This window comes from Trichoderma atroviride, chromosome 2 (genome assembly GCF_020647795.1).
Source record: "Trichoderma atroviride chromosome 2, complete sequence".
Classification (NCBI taxonomy): Eukaryota; Fungi; Ascomycota; class Sordariomycetes; order Hypocreales; family Hypocreaceae; genus Trichoderma; species Trichoderma atroviride.
In genome coordinates this window covers 3,815,890-3,829,731 of record NC_089401.1, presented here as the reverse complement: position 1 = coordinate 3,829,731, position 13,842 = coordinate 3,815,890, and the positions used below count along the sequence as shown (strand labels likewise).

At 49.7% G+C, this 13,842-nt stretch overlaps 5 protein-coding genes across 5 annotated transcripts; 4 read left to right on the top strand and 1 right to left on the bottom strand.

The window, feature by feature from the left end:
• Nucleotides 1-1,639, top strand: TrAtP1_004047 (uncharacterized protein). The gene is made up of 2 exons (XM_066112145.1): nucleotides 1-1,065; nucleotides 1,314-1,639. Exon 1 carries the CDS (start codon nucleotides 90-92, stop codon nucleotides 1,026-1,028), a length of 939 nt encoding a protein of 312 aa, XP_065968228.1. The 5' UTR covers nucleotides 1-89; the 3' UTR covers nucleotides 1,029-1,065; nucleotides 1,314-1,639.
• A 259-nt stretch (nucleotides 1,640-1,898) lies between these two features.
• On the top strand, nucleotides 1,899-4,563 carry TrAtP1_004046 (uncharacterized protein). The gene is made up of 2 exons (XM_066112144.1): nucleotides 1,899-2,218; nucleotides 2,284-4,563. Exons 1-2 carry the CDS (start codon nucleotides 2,036-2,038, stop codon nucleotides 4,285-4,287), a joined length of 2,187 nt encoding a protein of 728 aa, XP_065968227.1. The 5' UTR covers nucleotides 1,899-2,035; the 3' UTR covers nucleotides 4,288-4,563.
• Nucleotides 4,564-4,662: 99 nt separating this feature from the next.
• Nucleotides 4,663-6,714, bottom strand: TrAtP1_004045 (uncharacterized protein; the record flags this gene model as incomplete). Its single annotated transcript, XM_014083686.1, has 2 exons — nucleotides 4,663-5,756; nucleotides 5,829-6,714. The coding sequence occupies 2 exons, from the start codon at nucleotides 6,712-6,714 to the stop codon at nucleotides 4,663-4,665; spliced, it is 1,980 nt and encodes a 659-aa protein (XP_013939161.1).
• A 2,819-nt stretch (nucleotides 6,715-9,533) lies between these two features.
• Nucleotides 9,534-11,279, top strand: TrAtP1_004044 (uncharacterized protein). Its single transcript, XM_014083347.2, has 3 exons — nucleotides 9,534-9,775; nucleotides 9,870-9,951; nucleotides 10,018-11,279. The coding sequence occupies exons 1-3, from the start codon at nucleotides 9,590-9,592 to the stop codon at nucleotides 10,899-10,901; spliced, it is 1,152 nt and encodes a 383-aa protein (XP_013938822.1). The 5' UTR covers nucleotides 9,534-9,589; the 3' UTR covers nucleotides 10,902-11,279.
• A 122-nt stretch (nucleotides 11,280-11,401) lies between these two features.
• On the top strand, nucleotides 11,402-13,705 carry TrAtP1_004043 (uncharacterized protein; the record flags this gene model as incomplete). The annotated part of the gene is made up of 6 exons (XM_014083225.2): nucleotides 11,402-11,676; nucleotides 11,952-12,226; nucleotides 12,296-12,390; nucleotides 12,460-12,644; nucleotides 12,743-13,234; nucleotides 13,327-13,705. The coding sequence occupies 6 exons, from the start codon at nucleotides 11,402-11,404 to the stop codon at nucleotides 13,703-13,705; spliced, it is 1,701 nt and encodes a 566-aa protein (XP_013938700.2).
• Between the last annotated feature and the right edge of the window lie 137 nt (nucleotides 13,706-13,842).

Here is a 13,842-nt window from a genome sequence, read left to right as displayed (position 1 = left end):
TTCTCAAGATCTTGGAGCATCAAGCACGAGCAAATCTTTGTTCCTACGCAAGAGACGCAGAGCTGCCATTTCCCAAATATTTCGCCAACATGGCTCCCTTAGATGCGACTGGCGACCAGTTCGCCATTCTTCCCATTCAGATGCCTCCAGTTGCTTCATTCCTCGAGACAGCCATTCACGAAGTGCGGATACGAAGAAATGCGCCCAAGATCCCAACGGCGAATGATTCCCGCAGCCTCTTCCTGAAAAACATTCCTGCAGACAGCACAGAGCCTCATTTTCGGGCAATCTTCACCGATCTTGTCGGCGCCGGACGATTCGAGACGATAATTTTCGAAGACGATAACAGAGCTGCTGTGGCAATCGATCCTGCCCGAGCGACCAAGATTGCTGGATTTGCGCGTAAACGGAAGAGAGGAGACGTCGAGGATGAAGAGAGGGCGGAGGAAGAAGCTGCGCGACTACCAGATATCTGGACACGCCAACTGCATAGAAGCAGTAGCACGGCCGTTGTGCTGCTTGCTGACGACAAAAGCGTGCAACTCGTTCTCAAGGCGATTGCGAAACTTCAAAAGACCAAGAAATATCCTGTATGGGGCCAGAGCATCTCCGGGGACGTCCAGTCATTAGGCTCACCGTGGGTCTCTGCCCATTTACGACTCTGCCGCGCCAATAAGAAAGAGATACAAAATGCCACACACGCATTCTTCAACGTGTTCAACAGAAAAGAGAAGGAAGCCGCCGAACTCAGCAAGCGCCTGCGTAACGAGCCTGATGAAGATGGCTTCGTTACTGTTACTCGTGGTGGAAAGGTCAACCCGGCGAACCAGTTCGAGGCTGAGGAGGCTAGGCGCAAGATGGTCGAAAAGGCTGATAAGAAGAAGTCTGAGTTGACGGACTTTTACCGCTTCCAGCTGCGAGAGCGACGGAAGCAAGAGCAGGCGGACCTGCTGAAACGCTTCGAAGAGGACAAGAAGAAGGTCAATGCGATGAAAGAAAAGAGGGGAAAATTCAAGCCGGAGACATGATGCAGAAGGACCTCTCTCATACGGTCAATGAAGTGAAGTAAGTTGAGAATTCTCATTTTCTTTGGGGGGCTTTTGTTTTGTACGAAATACAAGCATGATGACGCACGCGGGGCCATCGAGAGGCTAGAAGACATCTCAGGCTTCGCCTGGGCTCGATTCCGGCCGATGTCGAAAACAACCGCGTAACCAAAATCTTCTCAATTTTTCTGAGGCTTGGAAAAACCGACGAGACGCTTTTTTCATCAATTAGTGTTGTGATGAAAATGGTATTAATGCCGTGTCTAGGAATACTTGGGCTTGTCGGCTCAACGAGGGCCTTGAATATTCGAATAGGAACGTCTCTATGGAGCAGACGCACAGTCTCGACATCACCTCCCAGATGGATTGCAGCTTCATTAATATTGCTCGTTCACCAACTCTACCGACTTCGTTGCAGCGAGTCATTAGAAAGCTATTTCGCAAGTTGAACGATACATACTACTGAAGCCGCTAGAAGATTTGACAATGAGGATATCGTGCCACGGGAATGTGGTCATATAATGATACCACCACTGTATATAAATATCAGGAGCATATATAATCTCAGCAAATATGAATTCAGTTACTTATGAGTACTCATCTACGTGCCCATGATGTCTGTGCCTTGTTAAAAAGTGATGGATGCAGCCATAACCCTTACCATGTGCAAAAAGGCGTACTTGTTTTATCAAGCCAATATTTTCCCCAAAATCATTGGAGAACGCTATTCTTGTAAATGACCATGGTTTTATCGCGTAGATGCGTGTAGTTTGTTTGGATGTATCTATGCTTAGTCATGCAAAGCTTATCAGGCGTTGTTTACTTCCTCCACACGGCAACCAAAACCTTGCGGTCGCATAGGGCCAATACAGAGCTCAGTCTGCCTGCAATCGAACGCTCGAGTTTGTGTTGAGGCATGGTAACAGGAGACTGACTGATTGCCTGATTTATCTTGCCATCTCGTACCTTGGCCGCTGCATCCAGTCAACATGATTGATGCGGAGAATCTGTGGACAGCTTCGCAGTACATCAACAACCAGCTGCTGTCAAGAGGATTGCTCCGCGATGGCCGCGACATCGATTTCAACGGCCTCGGGGAAGAGGAATACAGCACTGCAGAGACTGCAAGCCGCATCATCAGCATCTTGAATGACCTCATTATCCGACGAGATGTACGTTTCTGAGACACCATCACCAGGCCCAACAGAATGAGCCCCTCAAGCTAATACACCACCAGCGAGATGCGGAACAACGCGAATCCCTCTCGGTAGCGCTGCGCAGTCTTCGAGCGGAGAACTTGAAATACACAAGCGATATTGCGCGACTATCAGACAAGGCTGCCGAGGCCCAGCGCAGAAGCGACATCGCCACGGCATCCGAAGCTTCGCTCAAGACCCAGCTCAAGTCCGCAGAGTCGACCGTGCGAGGACTCAAAGATGAGCTGGCCCGCACAAAAGGATTAGTGGCGCAGGTACGAACCGCATGTGCAACCGAAGTCCGGAGGCGTGATCGACAAATCGAAAGCCTCAAGAAACAGGTCGGCGAGGCGGGTCGTGCGCGAGGAACAAGAACCAGCTCTGGAGTCGTGTCGATTACCGTGACGGGTGATGCGGGCAGTGAAAGCAGGAGATCGCTCACGCGCGGAGGAAACATGGAAGACGAAGATTATTCTTTGCGCAGCGAGACGAATTCTTTCCTTGCTAGCCTGGCGCAGAACTTGAGCGAAGAAAACGAGACTCTCTTGAATGTCGTGCGGCAGGCAAAAGATCGGCTGTGCGAGATGAGTGGATGGAATGGCCAAGTCAAGGAGGAATCTGAGGTTGTAAAGCCGCAAGGCTGGCAGGAGATGGCATCGGAGCTTGGCGCTGTGATGGAACACCTGAGAACAATCTTGACGAACCCATCCTTTGTGCCAATTGAAGAGGTCATGGTGCGAGAGGAAGAAATCGATCGTCTTAAAGCTGGCTGGATCAAGATGGAGAGCCGATGGGAAGATGCTGTTCATCTAATGGATGGATGGCGGAAGAGAATGGCTAAAACTGGTAAACCTATTGGGGAGGAAGATCTCAAGATGGGATTGCATTTGAGCCCGGTCCGCGTCTCCAATGTCGAGGAAACAAGAACCGGACGAGAACCTGGCCTACCAGTCGTAGCCGAAGAAAGCGAAGAAGAGGAGGAAGATGACGAGTTGAAGCAATCGCCTTGTCCCCCCAAAGGATCGTACCAGGTCATGGCTGATGTCGCAGAGGAAGACGAAGAAGAAGAAGACGATCTCGAAGAGGACATCTATGGTTATAGTAATGATGAATCAGGTGGCGGCCTTGATAACAACGATGAAGGTGATGTCGGTAACGAAGGTAACGACGACGTCGACGACGTTATGGAAATTGATGAAGAACCAAACAACCATGCCCCGGGAGCAGAAGAAGCTTCGAGGGCGGCCGATGATACAGAGTCAGATCAACCTCCCATACCGCCTCCTCACTTGGTCCCGCTTCAGCATTCTTCTTCAGCGGGCAACCGCGGTCCTCTGCAAAGTAGACATCGGCAAAAGCCCAGTGGCTCTATCATGCAGCAGACAACTGCATTCAACGGCGCCGAAGCCCCTAAAGTTACATCGAATCGAGTTGTAAAGCCACTAGGGACTTCCCAGAGGCAGCGGCTTGATGGCGCAAAGACAACCAGACCCGAAGAGCCGCCGCTTGTTGCATCGACGTCATCTCTAGATGAAGCTCTACTGTCAAACAACCGAGTAGAAGAACATCCGGCCTCTCGAAGCGGGCCTGCGGTCGGTGCCAGCTCCAACCCAGGAGGCATACGATCCAACCCACGCCGCATGCCCGTCCGTCTAGCACCAACACAGGCAAACAGAGTCTCACGGCCACAACTTGGCAGCTCACCATCCAAAGCTGCCATTGCCGCCAAGCTCGCCGCCTCGGAAAAGCAAGCTGATGCTGCGCGCGCAAAACTCCAAGCGCTGCGAGCTGCCAAGACTGCCCAAATACCTGCAGTGGCCTCTGCCACGGAGCTGTCGAGACCTTCGGCGGCGGCAAGAATAAACGCTTCGGTGGCCGGTCGGCCCAGGAGTGCCAGTCCGATAAAGCGAGAGGTTGCACAGCAAGAAGTGCAAAAACCCGAGAAACGCAAGAGGGATGTTCGGGTGGCCAAAGTCTCATCGAGACGGAGGAGCACGCTTAGTCCTTTTGAACTACAGGGTTTGATATCTGGCAATGTTGAATGAGCATGTGGTAGACATGGACGCGGGCGTTGAACAAGATTGGAGGATGGCATGGCTTTGGGATTTATGAATACTGCAACTATGACGGCTTTTATTTGGATAACACTTGTTCATACTGGTGTCTTGGAGCGGAGGAGCATTTTTTTTTTGCTTGGCGTTTGGGGGGGGGGTTTCAAGATATTGCTATTTACTCACGATGGGATATATCATGAAGACTGATTGATTATTATGATACTTTGCTAGTCAAATGAATATGAATATGACCTTCATTATCTGTGCTAATTACCGCCTTCTTGAAATTTACCTCCCAACAATAAGAAAAAAAAAGTAAGTCGAATTCAACTTTGAAGCTGCACTGACTGCTGTTACTTGCCCTTCTCAAACTTGCCCAAGACCCTTAAGCACCGAAACCACCGCTTCCCCTTCCGGAGAGCCAGGGAACGCATTAATGAGCGAGATTCCATATTCCAGAATGCCCATCGCATCGGTCAGAACCACAACTCCTTCATCCAAACGTGTCAAAACTGGTATATATTTCTCGCTCCAGTCGGCGTCGCGGAAACAGGCATCTTCAGGGGCAGCACCATCAATAGCAATGATGCAGAGCTCAGAGGTCTCTGGCGCAATGTCCATGCAGGAGCTCTGCTGCCAGAGATGTTCCATTAGGAATACGGATGATGCCTCTGGGATGTTTGGGCACGAGCTGATGGGCGCAAGATGAGAAGCGGTCCACAGCGTCAAGATTGCTCTCTGTACGGCTGTTGGCCACCACCAAGGGCGTGCTGCGTCTATGCCCACGGCACGTAAGTGTCGTAATGCCTGGCCGCAGTGAAAAATCGCGTCTTGGCGGTTGCGGAAGCATTCCTGGCTTTGGAGAAAGTGCTGCCAGCAGCCAATGTCGAGGGTCCCGGTCCCTGGGTCGGTGAGTTGCTCGATGCCCACTAAATTGGCTGCTAAGTTGAGGCATATGAAATGATAAAGGATCAGGCCAAGCCTAATATCATTTGCACATGTATCCTCCTCGTCATGATGTTCTGTGGCAAGCATATACCACGATTGTAAAAGCCTCTCCGTTTCTAGCACGCTGGAGGCAGCGATCCCCCCTAATGCTGCAGAGGAGGTGCCCTTTGCACACGAAAGTAGGCCTCGAGAGTGATACATCAAAGCTTGCAGCGGGTGAAGGAGAAGCTGAAGATGCCGTGGAGGCACTCTCTCCGACGGCGTGCCATGGATAAAGTCTTGGAACAATTGCTTCAATGTTTGACGGAACTCAAAGCTTGGTGGCTCCTCTGGGTTGATGGTATCTGAGCATGTCCCGCTGATCAAATATGAACAAGTATCTTGAATGATTGTTCTCGAATACCACGGAAATTTAGGATCGGGGAGAGGCCGTGCCACATCGGAAAGCGAAAGTGTCTGCTCGACATCGTGGAACAAGCTTAGTTCTTGATCTAATTTGACCCAATTATAAGCTAATCTGTATAAAAAAAGGTTAGAAAAAGACGTTACGAAGCTGTATCCAGAAGAGACATGCCTCTCATTACTTGGATGTTGACTATCCAGATCCAACTGCGGATGAAGTGGTATTGATTCATCTACATTCATGTTCTGCTTGAGGCCGTCAAATAGTCTTTTTCGCTTCAGCCTTCTTATCCAAATTCTTGCCAAATGTAAACCTGGGACTTCTGATGAGTACGGTGGGTTAACGGTACTGCTGGCATCGAGCAAGGCATCGCAAAAGCCGCCTTGAAAGCCGGCTGTGTTTTTGCCAACGTGTTGTAGAATGTCGGTAAAGCCTCCATAAATCTTTGGCTCTTTGAAGGAGTGCATGTCCGGGAATGGAGTTGGCTTGTTAGAGCTGCTATCTGTATTCTCTAGACAGCATCGAAAGCCGTTGTGTAGGCCTATCGACGCGTCGTCGATGAGCTCCATCTTTGTAGAGAACTCTGAAAATCCGACATGTGTAGGTGAGTTCTGTCCATGTTCGAAGGCGTTTACATCTGAGTAGGATGAACTGCCCAAAGATGTAGCGGTGGCAGAGTAACCGGACAAGGGCGAAATAGGGTTGACAAAGGCGTTTTGGAAATAGTCGTCATACTGATTGGGACCTCCATGGAGGTGCTGTATCGGACTTTGGAGGAGAATAGTCTCAGAGCTATTTTCAACGGTCGATGTGAAGAGGGTATTTGTTGACAAAGACGACGCTGCTTGTGCTGCCGTTCGCTGCGCAACTTTGGATGCTCGGCGGGCGTATCGTGTGATGCAGTGGAGATTCTTTTCGAGACATCTCGAGCATGGGAACTTTTTATCGCAGCCAGTTTTGGCGCTCGCGCAGTTTTGACAAGCGATGAGCGATCGTCCAGATATACAAGAGTGACTAAAAGGCCCAGACGGTGGCTCGACGTGGCCTTTTGATCTGTGAAGCTTCATTATATAGTTGGTTTGGTATAAGGCCGGCAGAATGGAAGATGGCAGCAGTAGCCCGTCGAAAATAGCTTCTAGTTGGTCTATAGTAGCGCTGACGGCAGCGATGATGTGTATAATACTAGGTAGCAAATGTCTTGCAAGTCTTGCTGATTTCTCTCTCTCTATTAGGTGAGTAGGGCACGATGAAATGCGCATGTAGAATGAAGGATTCTGATACCTGCTTACGAAGCCAGGATGACGATATCAGGAAACCCAACTGTCCGAGGTGTTTGCTGGCTTAGATTGGCGATATCACCCAAGCGACTCGCCAGGAACACTGATAGTAGCCAAGAGTCTTGTTAAACCGATTAAAGAAGGTGCCGCGAGGAAACTGCCGCTGTAAGCAGCTATTAGATAAAGGAGGATGCTTTTTGTGGACAACGAGCTTTACTTGTGTTGCGCATGCGTCCTTACCATAGGTGCGCTACTCATCCTGTGAAAAAAGTTTGATAATTGACTAGAGAAGATTCGGTAAAAGCATCATGTCAACGTGAAACCGCAGTAAAGGACGTCTTTTGCAATAGAAGGTGGAATGAATTGGCATAATCAAAGAGCGTGTTCCGAAACTATTGGAAGACTGCTGGATCACGAAAGTCTGAACATTCCGTTGCCTTGTTTTTTATAAAAGACAAAGTAACCATCGGCTAAAAATGCAATAATAAAAACAGTCGAGCTTATAAGCAGCCGCAGATGTTGCGTCTCTGCCAAATCAGGATGAGACTCGTTGGCTACAAGAATTCCAAGGTCGATCAGACTTGCCAAGAGTATCGCCCCCCTGAGGCCCAAGGAAGGAGTGTTCAAGGTGTTTGCAAATTGAATAATCATTGGTACTGGTGGCGAGGCTTTGACTTGGTGCATATTAGCTGCGTCATTACCATTGCTCATTGCGTTGCTCGCTTTGTAAGGGGTAAAGCCTAGGAAGTACCGTTCAGTGTTCTTTTGCTTGAACAGTTGGTCGAGATGAGATACAGCGACAAGTCTCCACTTGGCTTTGAACACACTCTTTAGAATCTCACATCCAGGTATCATCTTGTTCAAAAGTGCAGGATTGCATGTGAAACAAGCCGGAGAGAGGAAATGAAACGAGGGTTGGTTTTCTGCTGATACTGGCAGCCTTTCTTCTGGAACGGGGTCCTCCATGATTGACCGCCAATATGGGACAGCGAATAGCTCATGGGATGTGTTGAAGCGAGAATGAAGTCGGATTCTCTTTCATTAGCCATTTCGAATGATGCTAACTTCCATTACATATCGCCTTGTTTTTGGCCAGCTCGTTTTCGACATGTCCTGTTTGGTGATGATCTGATGGGAGCCAAATATTCTTCATGATGATATTGAACACCATTTGGCTTGTGCGAAATATGTTACATCTGCTATTGTGAAGAGGGTGTCCTCATATGCAAGCCACACAGCTAGGTTTGATCTTTTGAGAGCCCTCGCTTTGCTAATGCTGCAGTCCCAAGCGCAATACACGAGGTGGTTGCTTTAGCCTTCAACGACTGTCTCACATATATATCCCGTATAGTCGAGTGGCTACCGTTGTGAAACTGTGTAACGGTATGTTATACGTGTTCTGGCTGACGTGTGGTGCGAAATTGGAGCTGAGTATATAAGACCACGCGGATCGTTGACCTAGCGGCTGGCTAGTCCCTGGTGTAGCATCTTGGTCGAGTGTCCTGCGGCTCGCGATTCGCCTGGCTTTGGAAGCGGTGGGCGCAGTGATGAGCCAGCCGAGTTTTGAGCTGCGTGCTCAAACGTGGAGGCGTTGGTCTTGTTGTTGCACAATCCATGCAACGAAGTTTGGGCTTTGATAGATGGTCATGATCGAGACAGTCGAGAATGACGGGCGATGTGTTGCTTCAACTCGAATGTTAAGCTCAGCTTGGTCATGAATGGCTTCGTCATGGAAAGCTCAAGCACAAATAAATTCCTCATGTTTGAAAACATGACTGAGGCGGTTCATCATAGGCTGATCCCATGATGGAACTGGGCGCCACAAGCATCTGTAAGTCGTGTGACGTACAGGTCGAGATGGAACGGATGAGCTATCCAAAGATCCGAGCCCTCGCGCGGTTTCACAAGGGAAAATAACATAGGATCGTTGAAGGTTAGCACAGAGAGAAATGCTGAAGATGGAAGATGCATTACATGGTTTTTGAGTTATCCATGTTATACTAGAAGCAGGAGAGGCAGACTCGCAGATGATTGGACTCTGCGCCTCAGTTAGAGGCTGTCGGTGGTGGAAAATGGGCCATGAGGCATGGAATTATTTATCGTCAAGTTTTGCAAAGTCTGCGAGAGATGTAGGCAGATATGAAAGAGACGAAGTTTTCTATTTCCTTGTTAAGATGACGACAAGCACGTGGTGATTCAAAATTACTCGATCGGAAAGTGCAGCCGAGCACGTAGAACCCCCACTGGTATCTCCTAGGCGTTACAATCAATGCTAATCTACTAGCACTAGGCATATAAGCTTCAATCTGCCATGGCCACGTATAGTTATTTTTTATAGAGCAAACATGTCTGTTTTGCATCTCAATGAATATCCAATTCCAGGCCCTATCTATATTAGGCGATGCTGGTAATAAAACTGTAATAACGCGAAAAGACGGAGGGTACATGTAACCTTGGCAGCAGCAGCTGACAAGCGGGCAGCTCCAAAATGCTCCCAAATGCCCCAAAATGCCCCAGAATGCGACGCTGATGCGATAAGCTCACAGCTGACCTGGCCGCCCGCCTAGCCACATCCGGCCTCCGTCGGTCTCTCACAGCCTCACTCCTGAACACCAACCACCAACAAACCTCCCCGCAGGACCAAGAAGCGCAGCCTCGTTGCATCATGAAGCCCGTCATTGCCGTGCCGGCGGTTGCGGCCCTTGTGTACAGGGCCTGGAGCAAGAAGTCGCTGACGCCAGCAGGCATCGCTGCCGCCACGGCCACCGCTATTGCGCATGCCTACCACCCGTGGAATCTTCCATTTGTGCTTCTGGTCGTCTTCTTTTTGGCGGGCACGCGAGTCACACACGTGAGTTGAAGAACATGACCATCTATCGCTACAGCTATATATATATATGTATATATATAAAAGGAAAAGAAACAGAGGCTAACGATGGCATCAGGTCAAGGAAAACGTCAAGGCCACGCTCACGCTGAGTGCAAAGGGAGCCTCCGGCGGCGAAGGCCCTCGTACGCATGTTCAAGGTATGTTGGCGGCTGTTGCTTACGGCTGAAGCTCTAGCTGTCCAAACAAAAGCTGACTCCATCAAGTCTTTGCCAATTCGCTCGTGGCATCCATCTTGTCTGTTCTCCATGCCAACCAGCTCTACGCTCGAGCTGCTGCCCTCAAAAGCCCAGGTGGCCCGGAACCCAGCGGATCAATGTGCTTCTCATGGGGAGGCGATCTCTTTGTCATCGGCATCATCGCAAACTATGCTGCGGTTGCGGCCGACACGTTCAGTTCGGAGCTGGGCATCCTGTCCAAGAGTGAACCCCGCCTCATCACATCCCTTACGCTGCGAAAGGTGCCCCGCGGCACAAACGGCGGTGTGACGCTGTTGGGTTTAGGAGCTGGGCTGTTGGGATCCATCGTCATCGTTACGGCTTCCATGCTATTCCTACCAATGTGCAACGAAGAATCTGCTGCCTGGACTCGTGGAGGTGGGATTCCTTGGACGACGGAAAATAGACGGCTACTCATGGGCTTTTTGGTCTTGTGGGGCCTTCTTGGTAGCGTCTTGGACAGCTATCTGGGTGCCATATTTCAGCGCTCAGTCAAGGATGTGCGTTCTGGAAAGATTGTCGAAGGTGATGGCGGCATTCGCGTCCTGGTCTCCGGCGAGGCCGATGGCTCAGATAAGCGCGCCGATATCAAAGCCTCTTTACTGCACGGCGAGGGCAGCAAAGCTACAGAAAAGGCAGGTTCGGCAGCTGTTGATGAGTCTGATGAGTTTGTCGACAAATTCGATCCCAAGAACAAGCACAGAAAGCCTAGCTTTGGGGATGAGAAGCCTTCTCGCATAGTTGAAAATGGCTGGGATCTGCTTGACAACAACGACGTCAATTTTCTCATGGCTGTCACTATGAGCATGAGTGCGATGGGGGCCGCGAGTTGGTACTGGGGAATTCCCTGGCAAAGTATGCTGACTCCTTGAGATGGAGATGTTGGAGACATTGCCAGCAGATAAAAAAGGAGACGAAAGGAATGAGCTCTATATGAAGGCAGCCAACATAGTGCTGACGATTAAACAATTGTGCAATATATTGGTGTATGGGCCGATGGGCAAATGGTGAACTACAGACGTCAGAACCAAGAGATTGAGTGTAATAACTTGCAGCTTTTAGCTGTGGTGACAAGTTACAATCCGACCCGTAGTCTAGGCAGAGAATATGGCATCTTCATCGGCCTCACATACACTTTTAGAACTCACGCTGATTTAGCTGCTTGAATTCGTGTACCAGAATCATGACCACAATGATGCAAATGAAGCCACGAGATCTCTTTTGCCATATGAATTGTACCATCACTAGACATTATGAATACTCAAGAAATATCACCTCCTTGCTTTCAAGAGCAACAAACGGAATGTGAATGATGTGTAGGATGACATTTGACAGCTCCTATGCTCATATACAGCTTGCAAGAACCGGCAAGATGACCATATTCCCGTTTGGCATACAAACTCTCCAGCTTCGAAAACGAACCTCCAAAGCAAACGCTTCTCCTTTCCATCAGCTCTCTTACAACTCATCTCAAACAAACATTTCCTCAAAAAGCGACAATGTGTACCGATACCAGCTGCATGGCCCAACCACTCATTTTAATCCTTCGTCGAAATCACTTGCGCCCAGCCCTTCACGTCAATCTGCCAGCTGGCGAGGCGCTCTAGATGCACCCGCCGAACCCCCAACATGCATTGCCTTGAATTCGTTTGCACTTTTTGGATGAATTTGGAATAGATAAGAGAAGAAAATTTTTATGCCACTTTTTTTTCCCCTTCTGCCAACACTCTTTTGCTTCCATCTCAACCCCCTTTTCTTTCTTTTTTTTTTTTCCTTTTCTTCTATCTCTTCTTGAGCTCAAGCAAATCTGTCAAGGGAAACATCTCCGTCGACAAGCAGACTCTCATTTTTGGTCCAAAAAAGAAAAGAAAAAAGTCAAAAAAAGCTCCTAATTTTTTTTTTTTTGTTAATTCTTGGATCAGAACAATGCCTCCTTCTCTCGCCGTCTCAATGGAAGACGCTCAATTTGCTCGCGACATCGCATCGGGAGTCTACACCATCGACCTCCCGTCCGCCCAGGCAGCTATCCCTGGCGGTCTTGAGTCTCCAGCTACTTCTTTTGCCGGCAGTGAAGAGACCAAGGTTGTTGAGGCGCCCATTGTTGCCGACGGTGGCAGTAGCAGCAACATTCCAGATGGCGGTTTCCGAGCTTGGCTTGTCGTGGTGGGTGGATTCTTGGACTTTGCTATTGCTTTTGGTAAGTTTGCTACTGATCTTTTCTCTCTCTCTCTCAATTGCACATTGGGGGCTAATATCCATTACATAGGACTTGTAAACTCTTTTGGCACTTTTCAGGCTCGCTACGAAACTCAATGGACTTGGCTTTCCACATCCACAATCACTTGGATTGGCAGCGTTCAGGTATGCATCAACAACAAGAAAACGATTGCGATTGGGATATACTAACTTGTTGCCATTCTCCGCAAATAGCTCTTCATTCTCTTCCTCGGGGGTGCCGTCGTCGGCCCCATCTTTGACAAGTACGGTTCTCGAGCTCTCATGTTTTCCGGCACCGCAGTGTGTCTCCTCTCTTTCATTTGCTCTAGCTTTGCTACTCGCTACTATCAATATCTGCTATCTCAAGGCATTCTTCTCGGTATCGGCAACGCTTTGCTGTGAGTTTTTCTTCTCCTCCTTCTTCTACTTGATGGCAACATCAATAGAGTCAAACAGACTACAAACCTTTGCTAACCTCTTCTTTCCACCTACACAGTTTCTATCCTGCAACCGGAGCCATCTCCGAATGGTTCAACCACAAAAGAGGCCTCGCCCTCGGCATCGCCCTCTCAGGCTCCTCCGTCGGCGGCATCTTCTGGCCCCTCATCATCAACAAGCTCTTCGCCGTCCTATCCGCCCCCTGGGTCCACCGGATCATCGCCCTCATCTCCGTCCCCATCCTCCTCATATCTTGCTTCCTCGTCAGGGAGCGCACCGCCGCCGCCGGCCAGGACACCGAGGGCCACCACACAAAATCCTCCTCCGAGGGCAGCGTCCGCCACGCCGTCTTTGAGTGGCGCTTCTTCGCCCTCTGCCTGTCCCTCTTCTTCATCTACGGCGGCATGCTCATTCCCTTTTACTTCATTCCCCTGTTTGCCATCCAGCACGGCGTGGGGTCCACCATGGCCAACAGCCTCCTCGCCATTGGATACGCCGGTTCTTTCGTCGGCCGTGTGGGGAGCGGCTGGATCGCGGACCGCTTCGGCCGGTGAGTTTCCCCACTTTGCTCCCGGGACGGGGGACGACAGCCGCTCTTAATCTTTTTGTATGTGATTCGCTAACCGAGAAACCTCACGTCAGATTTAATGTTTTATTTGTAATGGGCGTCTTGACAGCCGGAATCACCTTTTGCTGGGCAGCCATGACGACTCTGGGCTCGATGATTGCCTTCACCCTCTTATTCGGACTCTTCTCCGGGGGCCTCATCCCTCTCGGATCCGCCTGCGTCGCGCAAACCACTCCCGACATGGGCCACATCGGCCTCCGAATTGGTTTCATGATGGCTTTTGCTTCCTTCAGCGCCTTATCCGGCGGACCGGCCAGCGGCGCCATAAAGGACGCGACCACCACCTGGCTCTCCGTCCAAACTTTCTCTGCATCCCTTACTCTCTTGGGAGCGCTGATGGTCTTTGGACTGCGCCTTTGGCTGCAGCCTTTACGAAAGGGAAGTGTGTTCTGATTTTGATTGATTGGCTGAAACGCTATACTCGAGTCTGTCAGACCTGCATGCAACATTTCTTTTTGGCCATAATCGACTCTTAATCTTTGAGTATATGAGATGACTACATGGTACAAGCGTTAGACTGCATAGAATTC